Source organism: Gopherus evgoodei, chromosome 2 (genome assembly GCF_007399415.2).
Source record: "Gopherus evgoodei ecotype Sinaloan lineage chromosome 2, rGopEvg1_v1.p, whole genome shotgun sequence".
NCBI classification, from domain to species: Eukaryota; Metazoa; Chordata; order Testudines; family Testudinidae; genus Gopherus; species Gopherus evgoodei.
The window spans coordinates 87,008,690-87,023,050 of NC_044323.1; the positions used below are offsets into that span (position 1 = coordinate 87,008,690).

Genomic DNA, 14,361 nt, shown 5'->3' on the forward strand with positions numbered 1-14,361 from the left:
CACTGGCTCATCCCCCAAAGGGTCCTGGTGTGGCAACACCATTCTCAGCTGTGTGGACTGGACACCAACATTTAGTTACTCACTTAGCATTATCACCGTGGCAACCTCCACCTGTAGGAATTGTGCAGCCCAGAGATGCTTCATTTGACCTTTCAACATCTGCTGCCATGCTCGATTCTATGTGCCTCACTCAGGGCAATGTTCTTTTGCCTACATTTTCTATTCACACAGGGGCATGTGATACCGAGGGATGTGGGGGCGGTTCTGTGTGCCTGTCATGTCCCCTTTTAGCAAGAAGTTTGGGAGGAAGCTTCCTGGTCTAAAAGTGCCAGCTTGCTTTGGTTTGTAATGTCCCTATTTGGTGGGGATGTTTTCCTCTTCGTTTCTGGAATCCCCCTAAAGCACACACCATACGATTTACAAGAACATAAATGAGCAGCTGCACTTCTTCAAATGGTGCCTCGCTCCCGTATCTTGAGCCTTACTAAAAGGTAAAACAGCTCCTCCAAGCCTCGTGTGCAGTTGCGTGCGTGTGTGAGCATATTACTTTATTTCACTACTATGACAGCACATGCTCCTGCAAAGCCGTTCAAGGCATTAGAAATACAACTCCTCCCCCCAGTACCCCATGTGTGTGAGCAGCTCAGGCTTTCTGCTTCAGCTCACTCCCATTTGATCACTGGGCTGACAGTCACGACTCTCTTTCTACACCTCCAGGCTTCACTCTGAGGGAAGAAGGAGCAAGAAAAACACAGAAGCAGACACACAACTGACCCACAGAACCATCAATAACTTACTTCCCTTGCAGCAGAATTACAGTGGGAGGGGAAGGAAGGGAGGAAGAGGAGAAGAAAAAGAAAATCCAGAGAATTCCAGCCAAACTGAGAATGAGAGGAGTGTGTTTGCTCTGCAGGAACGGGGAAGAAAGAACAAATTAAATAAACAAAAGCAGGAGAGGACTGGAGCTCTCTTCTCGATAGCAACAGTATTATTTTAGAGGTAAAATGATTCCTCCAAGCAACACTAGTGAAGTCAGTGTGGATAATGTGGAGAAAGAGAATGAACTGGAGAACACAGATCAACCTCCCTCTCCGGCATCTACTACCAGCCAGGAATCAAAGGTATCGAATCCATTTGGTATATAAAAAAAGCAGATTTTACTCTGTGGTGGAGGTATATATATAATTTTTTTTTACATTGAAATTCTGAACGAGGATTTAAAATAGTGATTTATTATTGTTATGGCTTGTAATAGCCAGACTTCAGAACTCTTGCCATTCATCTGGGTGACCCCTAAAGTTTGAATTGAGGGGGAGAAATGGTTTTGAGGTTTCTTTTTCTGAAGGGGGAGGGGGAATCAATCCCTTTCAATAGACTTTTTAATACTTGGCATGAGAATAGGTTCAAGGTTTTCACTTGTTCATGGCTGGAATGACTGAATGTGTTGCAGGTTCAGGAAACAAGTCATGGGTTATTTCCTGACAGATGCTTCAGTGAACTTGGGCATTCGCTTTTAAATACATCAGTATTTGAAATAGGGCCTGAGTGGTCATTTTGGTGCAAGAATTCCTACCCACTCTCTATAAGAGACGGTTTTTTTCCCCCAGCCTCTTTTTAATTATCTCGCTTAACTTACCTTGCTAAAAAAAACAAACACAAACAAACAAGAAAACAGCCACTCGTCTCTAATTTCTGTGCTCTGAAATGTTTCGTGGATGTACTTGCGAAAAGTTTCTGGCTCGCCCTGTGTATAATTAGGAAGAGAAAAGTATATGAAACAAAGCAGATTTCCAAATGGTGCTCTTCTGCATCATTTATCTCACAATTCATTTTTTTATTGGTATTGCAGTTGTGCCTGGGAGCCTCAGGCGAGGCCATGTGCTAGCTGCTGTACAAAAACGGCACAAAAAGATGGTCTCTGACCCTAACTGCTTATGTCCGGATAGATACTTAGAAACCACAGACCTAATGGCAGTTTAGCTCAGGGGTGGGCAAATGTTTTGGCCCAAGGGCCACATCTGGGTATGGAAATTGTATGGCAAGCCATGAATGCTCACAAAATTGGGGGTTGGGGTATGGAAGGAGGTGAGGGCTCCAGCTGGGGATGAAAGGCTCTGGAGTGGAGCCAGAAATGAGGAGTTCAGGGTGTGGGAGGAGGCTCTGGGCTGGGGCAGGGTGTTGGGGTGCATATGGGGGTGCGACTCTAGCTAGGGGTGTGGGCTCTGGAGTGGTGCTGGGGATGATGGGTTGGGGGTGCAGGAGGGTGTTCCAGGCTGAGACCGAGGGGTTCAGAGGGCAGGAGGGGGATCAGGGCTGGGACAGGGCATTGGGACACAGGAGGGGGCCAGGCTCCAGTTGGTGCTTACCTCAAACAGCTCCTGGAAGCAGTGGCATGTCCCCCCTCTGGCTACTACATGGAGGCGCAGCCAGGCTGCTCCTATTGGCCACAGTTCCCAGCCAATACGAGCTGTGGAGGCAGAGCTTGGGGCGGGGGCAGCATGTACAGCCCCCTGGCTGCCCCTATGTGTCAGAGCTAGAAGGAGAACATGCTGCTCGGAGCGACAGCACACACAGAGCAGGGCAAGCCCCCAACCCCGCTCCCTGGCGGGAGCTCGAGGGCCAGATTAAAACATCTGAAGGGCTGGATGCGGCCCAAGGGCTGTAGTTTGCCAACCCCTTGTTTAGCTGATAAGGGGCACGTTTGATCTGGATTTAAGTCAAACGGCTGCTTTATCCCACAGTATACATATATTCTAGTATATCACAGAATTCCACAATAACACCTAAGCACTGTAGTAACAGTATAGTAAGCCACAGTTCTTTCACAGGTACCAGCTTCCTCTGGGCCCCAGGGATGCTCAACCCCCTGCTACACCCACCCGCTCCCCTCCCTTCCCCTTGCCCCCCAAACCCTCACCCCGCCCCGCCTCTTCCCATCCATGTTCTGTCCCCACTTCACCCCCACCCTGCCTCTTCCCACCCAGTTCCACCTCCTTCCCTGAGAGCTCCCCATCCCCGCTCCTCCCCCTCCTTCCCAGTGTCTCCTGTACGCCGCAGAACAGCTGATTGCAGTGGAGGGGAGGTGCTGGGAGGGAGGCGGAGGAGTTAATCAGTGGGGCCACCAGTGGATGGGAGGTGTCGAGGGGCTGGCTGCTGATGGGTGCTAAACACCCACTATTTTTTTGTGTGGCTGCACCCATAAAGTCAGCACCTATGCTTTAGGCTATGCTGAGTGTGTTCTTTGGTACCACAAGAAAGAGAATTAGAGAATTCTTTAAGTAAAGGCGCACCTTTATATTTAAAAGAAAAAATCCTGTACCGTAAATATTCTGCAATACTGCAATAATGACCCAATACTATTGTGAACTGTAGGGCTTTGGGACATCACTGTAGAACACAGAAGCATTTTTAGAGGAGATAAAAAAAGAGACAGTTATTCACTGAGGGCCCAGCTCCACCAGGATCTACCTGGTAGGTATTGAGCAACCTTGTCTCCCAGAGAAGTCTGTGTGAATAGAAGGTGCTTCACAGGAGACACTCAGCACTCTACTCCATGTACAAATGAGGTGCATGAAGGTGTGTGCTGGGCAATGGCTCCTTGGTGCTGTATGATACTGTCCTCCGGCAGGACCGAGCAAGAAGTTATAAAGCTTCAGGTTTTGTTCATCTAATCAGACTTTGCTACTTCTGTGAGCATGAAGTGCTTCTTGGATAAGTCAGAATATCAGGCTTGGAAAGGACCTCAGGAGATTATCTAGTCCAACCCCCTGCTTAAAGCAGGACCAATCCCCAGCTAAAGCCCCAAATTGGGCTCTCAAGGATTGAACTCACAACTTTAGGTTTAGGAGGCCAATGCTCAAACCACTGAGCTAGCCCTAGTATATTGTTCTGCACAACAAAAATGGACTAATTTTAATCCTAAAATCAGATCAAGAAAAATATTACCTGTAAAATTATTCTTCTCCTGGCTATACATCCATACTACTCCTAGTAATGCCAATGGGAGTTAGGCTTATCTGGCAAGAGGTCATGATACTGCTAAATGACTTATAGTTGAACAATAATCATTAGCTTTGCCAGTCTCACACCACACTTGAACAAGGAAAAGGCCTGGATGTCTGTGAAGTTTTTATCAGTCAATGCTATTATTTGCCTATAAAGACTTCAGCACATGTAATGTATATATTTATGTTTTGAGTATTTATTTTATATGCGATCTGAAAGGACATTGTATTCTCCATTGTATAGAAAAAGCCACTTTAAAATGAACCAGGAGCTCTTCAGCACTATAAAAACTTCTGAGGAATAAAGACTCATGGGGCCATATTTCAGAAAGCTGGCTTGAAATGTGCATACACAAACTGTTGTATTAAAAAAGATGACAGCCAAGCAATACTGCAGTACCTGACTAGCATGTTTTGAGATGTACAATTTCAGGCTACCAGAAAAGCAGCTGAAATTTGTAGTGATCTAGCAGGCAGGAAGTGAGTGGTTGGTGAAAATCTAACTTTGTTGCCATGCAGATTTGTGCAAGTGTCTTCAAAGATGCTTATCAGACATTTCTAATTGAACAGTCTCTCATAATTGAATCACATTCCTTATACAGAAGGATATCCCAATTAATAGTAAAGTGCAGTGCCATGTGCAAATATCAAGTAATCCTCACAAACCCTGCATTGGTTGGGTAAGTAGTGTGAACTCCATTTTACAGATGAGGAAACTGATACACAGGAAGAGTAAGTACAAGATTCTGATATCCTTACTCATACTGACTAGCACCTTTAATGACTGGTTTCAGTGGAACTGCTCACAGAGTAAGGTACAATTCAGCATAGGTAAGTGTATTTGAATCAAACCCTAAATGATATGTTCAAGGACACACAGCTGGAGACGCACTCAAATGAGGTCTGAATTTTGCCCAGGAGAATCAGGTAAATTCAGGAGAATCTAACTCCCAGCACCACACTCAGGCCACCTCTACACTTTGGGGACTATAGAAGCATAGCTATGGCATCGTATAACCCCATAATGCAGATACAGTCTACACTGACAGAGAGGGTTTTTCTGTTAGTATAAGAACACCACGATCATGAGCAATGGTAGCTAGGTCAATGCAAATATTCTTCCATTGATTTTGCTGCATCTATGCTTGTTGGATCCATTGATTTAACTGCATTTATACCTGTTGGATTTTTCATAGAATATTATTAGAGTTGAAAGGGACCTTAGGAGATCATCTAGTTCAACCCCCTGACAGATTTTTTTATACCCCAGTTCCCTAAATGACCCCCTCAAGGATTAAACTCCTAACCCCAGGTTTAGCAAAGCAACGCTCAAACCACCAAGCTATCACTCCTACCCCTCAGTGGTGTAGCTATGTCAACCTAAATTTTAAGTGTAAATCAGGCCTTATTCCCCTCAACCATGCTGTCAATGATCCTTTATGCTTTGGGTCACTGCATTTTAATACATGAAACATTGTATAGCCCGTAATATAAACCAATAAACATGTGCATAGAACATATGACTTTGTTAAGGAATTCTCTAATAGTTTGCTTTACTCTATATAAACACAAGTTTTCAGATTATCTGCCCTTAATTTAATGTATGAGCTACCTGTGGGAACAGTATACTGTAGATATTGTTATTTCAGATGCGTATTCCAAGGACGATAAATATAACTAGGCCTGCTTGTAACAGAATATAAATTCCTGCTGTGTTCAAAAGTCTGCAGCTTGAATGGTTAGAAATACTGTGATAATAATAGTAATTTATTAGATATTACAAGCATTTATTTACCACCTAAGTACAATGGAAATGGGTGCTTTAGATATATAATAAGAACCTTATATGGGTTCAGAATTAATAATAATTTGTAATAATTATAAATTATACTATGTACATACGTTTGTAAATTATGGCTCCTGTGTATTTGAACCCGCAGATCTAGTGAGAAGGAAAAGGCCAGTTTTTGTAGGGTCTTCCAGTTCCACACCTAAAAAAAAGGAAGGAATTGACTAATGTATTCTGTACGAGAATTTATTTCTCTGGGATCTTGTCACTTGCAGGGCTGCTGGAACAATTTGTATAGTGGTGATGCTGAGAGTCATTTAACCAAACTGTAGACCCTGCATATGATGGAAACCACTTCAAGATGGGGTGCAGAAGCACCCCCAGCATCTCTCATTCCAGCCCTTATGGTTACTTTTAGGCCCCTTTGGATAAATCCTATAGAAGGTAATAGAAAATTATAACATTTCAATTTTTGCACCATGTTATTGAATTCAATAAAGAATTCTAATCCCTGCTATAATGTTTGATAGAGTGATTAAAAAGCCTGTGAGAAGGAGATAATTCTCCATTAAATGCTATAGATTTTTTTAAAGTTATTGGTATAGACACTGATTAGTTCTGTCCTTATTGAATTCAGTGGAACTTTCCTAACTGAATCCTACATCTACAAATGTAGAAAACTGAATTTGGGGAGAGATAGCTCAGTGGTTTGAGCATTGTCCTCCTAAACAGAGGGTTGTAAGTTCAATTGTTGAGGGGGCCATTTAGGGAACTGGGGTAAAAATCTGTCTGGGGATTAGTCCTGCTTTGAGCAGGGGGTTGGACTAGATGACCTCCTGAGGTCCCTATGAGTCCACATCTTGACTTCTACTAGGATTAATCAAGTTTTCTACACTGTTCAAGTTTCAGTCTTTCATAGGTATGCCCATTTCCATCCGCTTTTGTAAAGTAGAGGTCTGTGTACTTTACAAAGAGTTACACACCTTTGAATGTGCTCCGTAGCTGAAATATTTGCATAACAACCCCAAATTGACTTGCATATTGAACTGCTGGCACTGTGGAGATCTAGATGTTTGGAATATCTGAGAATTGTTGCATTGAGTAGCCAGCACTTTAAATCAATTTGGCATTGGGCTAAAGAGTCAGAGAAGTACAAGTGATTTACACAGGCAAAACTACTGTTTACTGCATAGCCAGTGACTAGCTCACAGGTAAATAAAGACAATTCTCTCCCAGGTTAGTGACAGTAATTAAAGATACACAGCACATTTATGAAATCTCTATGTATCAGCACAACTGACATGTAATAGAAGATACTAAAAATCTACCTTTTTAGTATAATGAATCTTCCAGAGTGGGATCTGATCTTCGTACTGGTTTCTACAGTAGCAATCCTGAACCTACTACCTACCACACTGTGGGCCACATACAAGTAATAATATGACTAAATAACATTTCTAAACAAAGATGTCAGTAACAAATTCTGAGCTGACTTAAATGGCTTACAACCTTATTGATATTAATAGGATAGCGCATGGTTTTAATCTTGCAAGTTTTGGTCTACAGTGTTTAATGGAGATCTGTCCTGCATAAAGAGTTAATACTTCATGAAGCTTCATAGATGAGGGATAGGTTACTGGTCAATGAATATTTTAAAAGGGCAGGTAATATAGCATACAGTTATTGTTCCCCCCTCCACACTACTGAATAAATATCTAATATGCAAACTGCTGCTATGATTGTCTTCAAGGGAATATAAACAACAAAAAGAAAACCTAAGGGAAAAAAAGTCACTTCCTGTTCTTCCCCACAGGTGCTTTACATGCCACTTCATAAAATGGTGAGTACAAATTGTGCGGGAATTAAAGTTGGTAGTGCTAAGAGAAAGAAAATGAGCTAAGGTATTGGGCTAACACATTTATTTGGGAGAGTATTTTAATAAAAGAATACAGAAGACATTTTAATTGAAGGCAAGATGGTGGTGTTCTATTTCTATGAATAACTACATTTTTGGTTTCCCTGTACTGATATACATTTTTTTTTTGACTTTGTCCTTTTCTTTCTTACGTCTCACCTATTCACCTGCTGACCAAAGAGTCAGGGACTGCATTATTTTCTCTCTATGTAATTAGGTTTATGGCTCCTTCTGGGGCATCAGAATATCTGAAGTAAAATGGGAAGTCAATCTGTTTGTTCTCCTTTCACCTACCCACCCTGAAATCCAGAGTAAAGAAAAATGCCTACTGTCTCTTGATGCACATCTGACTTAGCACTGGCTAGTAATGACTTGACTGTAGCCTTGTGTGAAAAAAATCTCAATGCCAGCAATAACAACAGATTCGCCAAAAGAGAAGCAATATTTTACTGAAACAAGCTGAGCAGTTTTTGCAGGTAGAAAGCTATCATTTTTTTCATGTGAATGCTCATAGAGCAAAATTTGGTTGGTTTGCCCAGACGTACTTCAGATGTCGGACCACTGAGCCTCAATACTTACACTAGTGTAATAGGAGACCAGGGACCCTTGGCTGGGTAGTCAGCTCTGAAAACCTCCAATCCATATCTGTGATGAATATAAAATGAAGTTCTTGTGATGTTGGCATTGAGCGTTCAGACACTGTAAACAGTTTGCAAATCTGTTTAGAGAAAAAAAGCTACTGTGTCTAAATTCATGTGCAATCATTCCCCCTGTTTAGGCTGCAAAGTTTTCTTACTGTATATAGGTCATTTCACAGTTGATCTGCCTTTTTAACCAACTGTAGTGCTGTGCCAGACCTTATCAAATTGAATTCCTATCATTTAGGCTTTTGTCCTTGATCAGTCACACTGTAGCTGTTTCATTAACGATTGTAATAATGGGGCTGTTTCCCAGCCATGGGAGCTTGACTTCCCAATGGAATTCCTAAGTGAGTCCTGTAGATGAGTGTCAGTGACTGCTCAGTAAGTTTTCTTGATACAGATAAGTTTCTAAATGGCACTTAGAAAAGGAGCATTATTAAAACACCACACACGCACTGCTTTATTAATGAGGATCATTTTAGCAGTCAACTGTTGTGAATGGAAAGCAAAATACAGCTGACTTTCAGTACATGCCAATTAGATTTGGTTCAGATAGGAGCAAAATGCTACACAGTGGCACACTTTAGACTTATAAATTCCACATACAGAAAATAATCCTTTTTTTTTCAGCCATCTCTCAGAGTAAGACAAAGAAATATAGAGCTATGGTTCATTGGACAGAGCAAACTCCAGTAGGTGTACCTATAGCAAATGATGTTGAACAGGGTTTTAGGGCCAGGTTCTCATCTCAGTTACTCTAGTGATATTCCATTCACTTCAATAGAATTACATGGTCTAGCTGAGAGAGAATCTGGTCTTTACTGTGAGAGATTCGGAAATCTAAATTTCATCCCGTTTGTATTATCCCAGTTTTCAAGGATCATCCATTTCTAGAGTAATAGAAATGGGATGAAATTTAATAGCGCAAAGGACAAGATCATGCACTTAAGGACTAACAATGAATTTTCCTATAAGCTGGGGACTTACCGCTTGGAAACAACAGAGGTGGGAAAAGACCTGGGTGTATTGGTTGATCACAGGATGACTATGAGCTGCCAATGTGATGCAGCCAGGGAAAAGGTTAATGCAATCCTAGGATGCATTAGGTGAGGTATTTCCAATAAAGATAAGGACATATTATTACCTTTGTATAAGGTGCTGGTGAGATCTCAGCTGGAACACTGCATGCAATTCTGGTCTCCCTGGTCTTTTAGGCACTTACCTGGAATACGAGAAATCAAGACTGAAGTCCTGACTCTGCCTGATTCAGAGCAGGGACTTGAACCTTGAGTGCAGGGGACTGGACTAGATGACCTCTCAAGATCCCTTCCAGTTCTATGATTCTGTGATTCTAACATCCTAACTGAATGCCTTAACCAGCAAGCTATAAAGTCGATCTCTTGATTTTGGCATTTTTGTGAAAGGTTCTGGCTTCATTTCATATCACGACGAAAACAAAGTTTGAAATCCCAGAATTTTTCACAAAACAGAATTGTTGTTTTCTGGCCAGCCCTAGTGGAAAGTGATGCATTGATGACAAAAACAGAAAGAAATGTGACTCTATCCAAGGTGCTTGATGAATCCGACAACAGTTTAATGAAATATGGGCATAGGCGACACTTTGGCAGGTACCCAGCAGTTAAGTCTATCTTCAGTAGTTGGTCCTATTGACAAATATACTTATTTCTCATAGGTGTTGCACAGGTCTAGATGGATAGTCATTCACTTCATCTCTGCCTTCTAGTCTTCTTCTCTCTCCTCTCTTTTCCTCAGCTCACCCAAGTGCTTTCATCACAGAAGCCAGAGCCAGACCTCAGATTTTCTGTACATACAAAAAATCCAGGGTCAAGCTTAGTCAAGTTAAAAGTTGCCTATAATGAAAATGGATGATAATCCTTTAGCGTGGGAGGGAGCTGGTTTATAAGTGCTGCTAGAACTTTGGAGCTCAAGTCATAAGTATTGCCGCTGTAAAGCAAACTCCAGAGGCTTGACCCTCCATTTCCTTTATTAATGAGTCATGACTGCTTTCTTTTCAAGAAGTACATTGCTGCACCTCCTCTACGGCCTGCTGTGTGCTCCCTTGTATTTGCCCTGAAATGTTAAGCATTGTCCACCGTGTTTGGATGTAAATTTGTTTCTCTCTTGGTATAACTTCATGTTGTTTTCTTTTTTGTATTATACCTTATTTTCACTAGGAAAATGGAACTTGGGCAGTCAGGTCATAGAAAATGTTAGGTATGCTAACAAAATGGATCTCTTTCCTCCTCATGTGGAGTGTCTTCCTGGCATTCGGGCCTTGGTAGGCAGTAAGTAATGGGAGTGAAGGGAATGTTTCCTCCCTTTGAGTTTAAATGCACTGCCCACCCAGGGACTCACAGCCCCTGCCTATTCAAGCACAGGAATCAAAAAACCAGAAATCAAACCCAAGTCTCCCCAAGGTAGTGCAGATTGCTACAACTACAGGCCAGGAATCCCTGCACATTATGTGGAATTAATTTATTTAAGTGACCATTGTGATTGTGAAAGCTTTCCAAATTTGCAACCCTCAGAACCAAAGTTATTTGTATGTTAACAGAATAGGTACAGTATGGACAGTGGGCATACAAGCTTTCTGACATGCTCCTAAGCTGGCCAGGAGGGACCTCATCCAGTGGGGAGCTGGCTAGTGTAGTTGTTGGGTGGGATTTTCTTTCAGACTTATTGTGTCAGCAAATCCACTAGCGTGTAGACTATAATTATTATTTTTGCAGTGATTCCCACCTGGTCTAAGTGACACATGGCACAGACCTCTGACAAATTATTATTTAGAGATCAGCAAAAGGGGAACTGATGGCAACAGCTCCACCAGAGCTGCTCTAATATAGACAAATGAAGGCCTTTCCACAAAAGACTCGGGAACCGATGGCAAGTTTTTAAAAATGGAACAGTCCCATCCTTCTCAGAGCTGCACTATGCAGAGAATGCAGTTTTGGGGACTCAGTCCACAGGAGTTAGCTAGTCCCACAATCCATACAAGACTGTAGAAATTCAGACCTCTTGCAAAAAGAAGGTACTAAAATTAAGCTAACTCTTTCTGGGAATGTAAGCAATTTATAACAAATATACTCCACCAAAAGCAATAACCATGGGGGCACACAGTTTATTTGCCACCACCAACTGCTGAGCCCCTGAAAAGATCCCCTTCCCCCAAAGTATCATACCTCATGCTCAATAAAACTGGTAGCCTCCCCAGTATATGAAAAGCAAGACTACCATTAGGAAATAATTGATACAACACAAAGTAATGAACATTTCACTTGTTGACCAGTATTATAGCCATCATTTGACTCCCAAGAGCATTTGGCACAGATCTATTTATGGATCTATACCACTTTATGTCAGCAGAGAATTTGGCTCCATGACCATATTGTGTTAAGCTCAGAAAAGTGCCATCTCAGGTTCATAACCAACCTGAGACTCTGGCACAAGCCCTGCTACAAACCTGGATTCAGTCTAGGGAGAATTTGGACATCATTCCATATCAACCTTTTGTTTCCTCTCCTTCTCCCTTATACCGTTCTGTTGCCTTCGGGGTGGAAGTGCTGGTTGCCTTTATCCTTACCTCAGGTCTCTTCAGAGGACAGCAGTTCCTGTGCTCCTCCCTGGTCTACATGATCAGTCTGATTTTTCAAGTCCTGAGCACACAGCATTGTATTGTCAATGCCTGTGCTGAAGTCACTGGGAGCTACTGGGGGCCAAGCACTCTTGAAGATCAAGCCACTTGTTACAGTGCGTAGTTGCAAATGCAAGAACTTGACTTTGGAAGTCCAGTTTTGACCATCTTGCTGTCAACATTGTTATTTGTTAAATCATTCCACTGCAGCTAGGTACCATACAATAGTTTATTATTTGTTATGTAGAGAAAGGACCAGGCGTAGATAGCACAAAGCCTAAAAGAAGAAGGTGCAAAAATCTTGGGAGCCCTTAATATGTGTTCTTTAAAAGCTGACTAGATTCACGAAGGATTCCAGAGGATTGGACAATGGCACAGTGTAGTTTGAAAGACAGCTAGCAGGGAGTTCATGCTGAATTCCTCAGCTGGAGGTCTTTGAAGCTGTTTCTGCCATGATAGATAAATGAAATTTAAGGGCTGTTGTTTATTTAAATATTCCAAAAAGATTTCAGCAGAGATGGCGATTAATGGTTAAGGGGAAAGGATCATGGAATGGGAGGAGGGTCGAGTAAGGTGCTTCATAGCAAACTGGCAGAGGAGCAGAATCCTCACTCACATCAAGTTTGAACTCTTTCAGCACCTTGAGGGTCAGGACATAGCTCTGCCCTGAATTCATCTCTCTCTCATTTCTTCCTCTGGCTGCTTAGGTTCCTTCTATGCAACCCTCTAGAACAGGGGTGGGCAAACTATGGCATGGGGGCCCATCAGACCATTTAATCCAGCCCTCAGCTCCTGCCAGGAAGTGAGGTCAGATTTTTGCCCCACTCTGGCGCTCCAACCAGGGAGTGAGGTTGGAGGCTTGCCCTGCTCCACGTGGCTCTCAGGAAGCAGCCGGCATGACCTCCCTCCAGCTCCTACATAGTATGTGGAGGTGCGGCTAGGCAGTTCTGTGAGCTGCCCCCATCCATAGGCGCCATCCCTGCAGGTAAGCACCCCTGATCGCCCCCATGCCCCAATCCCCTGCCACAGCCCTGATACCCCCCCTGCAAACCCCTCAACCCCAGCCCAGAGCCCCCTCTTGTGCCCCAAACGCCTCATCTCCAGCCTCACCCTAGACCCTCACCCCATCTGTGCCCCAACAGCCTGCCCCATCCCTGATCCCCCTCTTGCCCATTGGTCCCAGCCTGGAGCCCCCTCCTGCACCCCAAACACCTCATCCTCAGCCCCACCCCAACCCAGAGCCCCTTCCTGCACCCATAACTCCTCATTTCTGGCCCCATCCCATAGCCTGTACCTCAAGCCAGAGCCCTCACCCCATCCCACACCCCCACCTCCAATTTCGTGATCATCCATAGCTCACCATACATTTCCATACCCCGACGTGGCCCTCAGGCCAAAAGATTTTCCCACCCCTGCTCTAGAATATCCTGGGTAAAATCCTCTCCGCATTGAAGTCAATGAGTGTTTTGCTATTGATTAATTTCTCACTCATTTATGCACCTCTGACCATGACAGTCTGAGTGCTTGGTATTCCCTCCTTGTTGTCGGGCCCAGCAAAGTGCTCAAGCTTGTGTGTAACTTTAAGGATTTGAGTAGTTCTCTTGACTTCAGTGGGATTACCTCATGCTTAAAGTCATGCATGTCCTTAACTGCTTTGCTGGGTCAGGTCTCTGGTGCACTGGTTGAGCATCCTATCCTATTCTTACATGTGACTCACTAAGAAACTCAGAATCTCCTCACTCTGTGAAGTAAATCTCCACATTTTTAACCCTGCAGAGCTGTGTGATAATGGACATGGAAACTGTGAAATGTTTACAGAAAAGCTATCACTAGTCTAACACTTGAGCTATGTCTTCACTGGAGAAAAATGTGTATTTTCTGAGAGATGGCAGCATGCCCGGGGACTGGGGAGCCCAGTGCTTCTAGACTCCCATGCCAGCTGACTCCCAAGGCTCTCTGACACCAAATGGTAAGCTAGCTGGTCAAAGCACCACAGAGCCTGGAGAGGCAGTAGGCCCAGAAGTCTGGCAGCCTTGGGCTCCTTGGCCCCAGGGCAGTCAGTGTGGTGGGACCCTCCCAGCTCCTCAAACCTGGGAAGCCCTGGCACCTGCTGGCTGAAATTGACATGAATTTTGTTAGTTTCACACCTGCTATTCCCTAGTGGGCAGTGTGAAACTGACAATCCTGTTAATTTCGGTCAGCATCTACTGGGTCCAGAGAGCAGATTTTCTCTCAGAAACATCAGAATTTCCCAAATGAAAAATGTACAGACCTTTTAGTTCAAAGGAAATTTTCTAAAGAATGCTTTTGTTCCAAATCAGAATGAAAACAAATCTTGAAATATCACAGCTTCCCATGAA

At 43.3% G+C, this 14,361-nt stretch overlaps 1 protein-coding gene across 1 annotated transcript in view; it reads left to right on the plus strand.

The window, feature by feature from the left end:
• The first annotated feature begins 688 nt into the window (after positions 1 to 688).
• Positions 689 to 14,361, plus strand: part of STAC (SH3 and cysteine rich domain) — a 102,463-nt gene continuing 88,790 nt past the window's right edge. Inside the window, exon 1 of the mRNA XM_030551274.1 lies at positions 689 to 1,121. Coding sequence (XP_030407134.1) covers positions 1,005 to 1,121 — 117 coding nt within the window. The 5' untranslated portion in view covers positions 689 to 1,004. The remainder of the gene's footprint in view (positions 1,122 to 14,361) is intronic.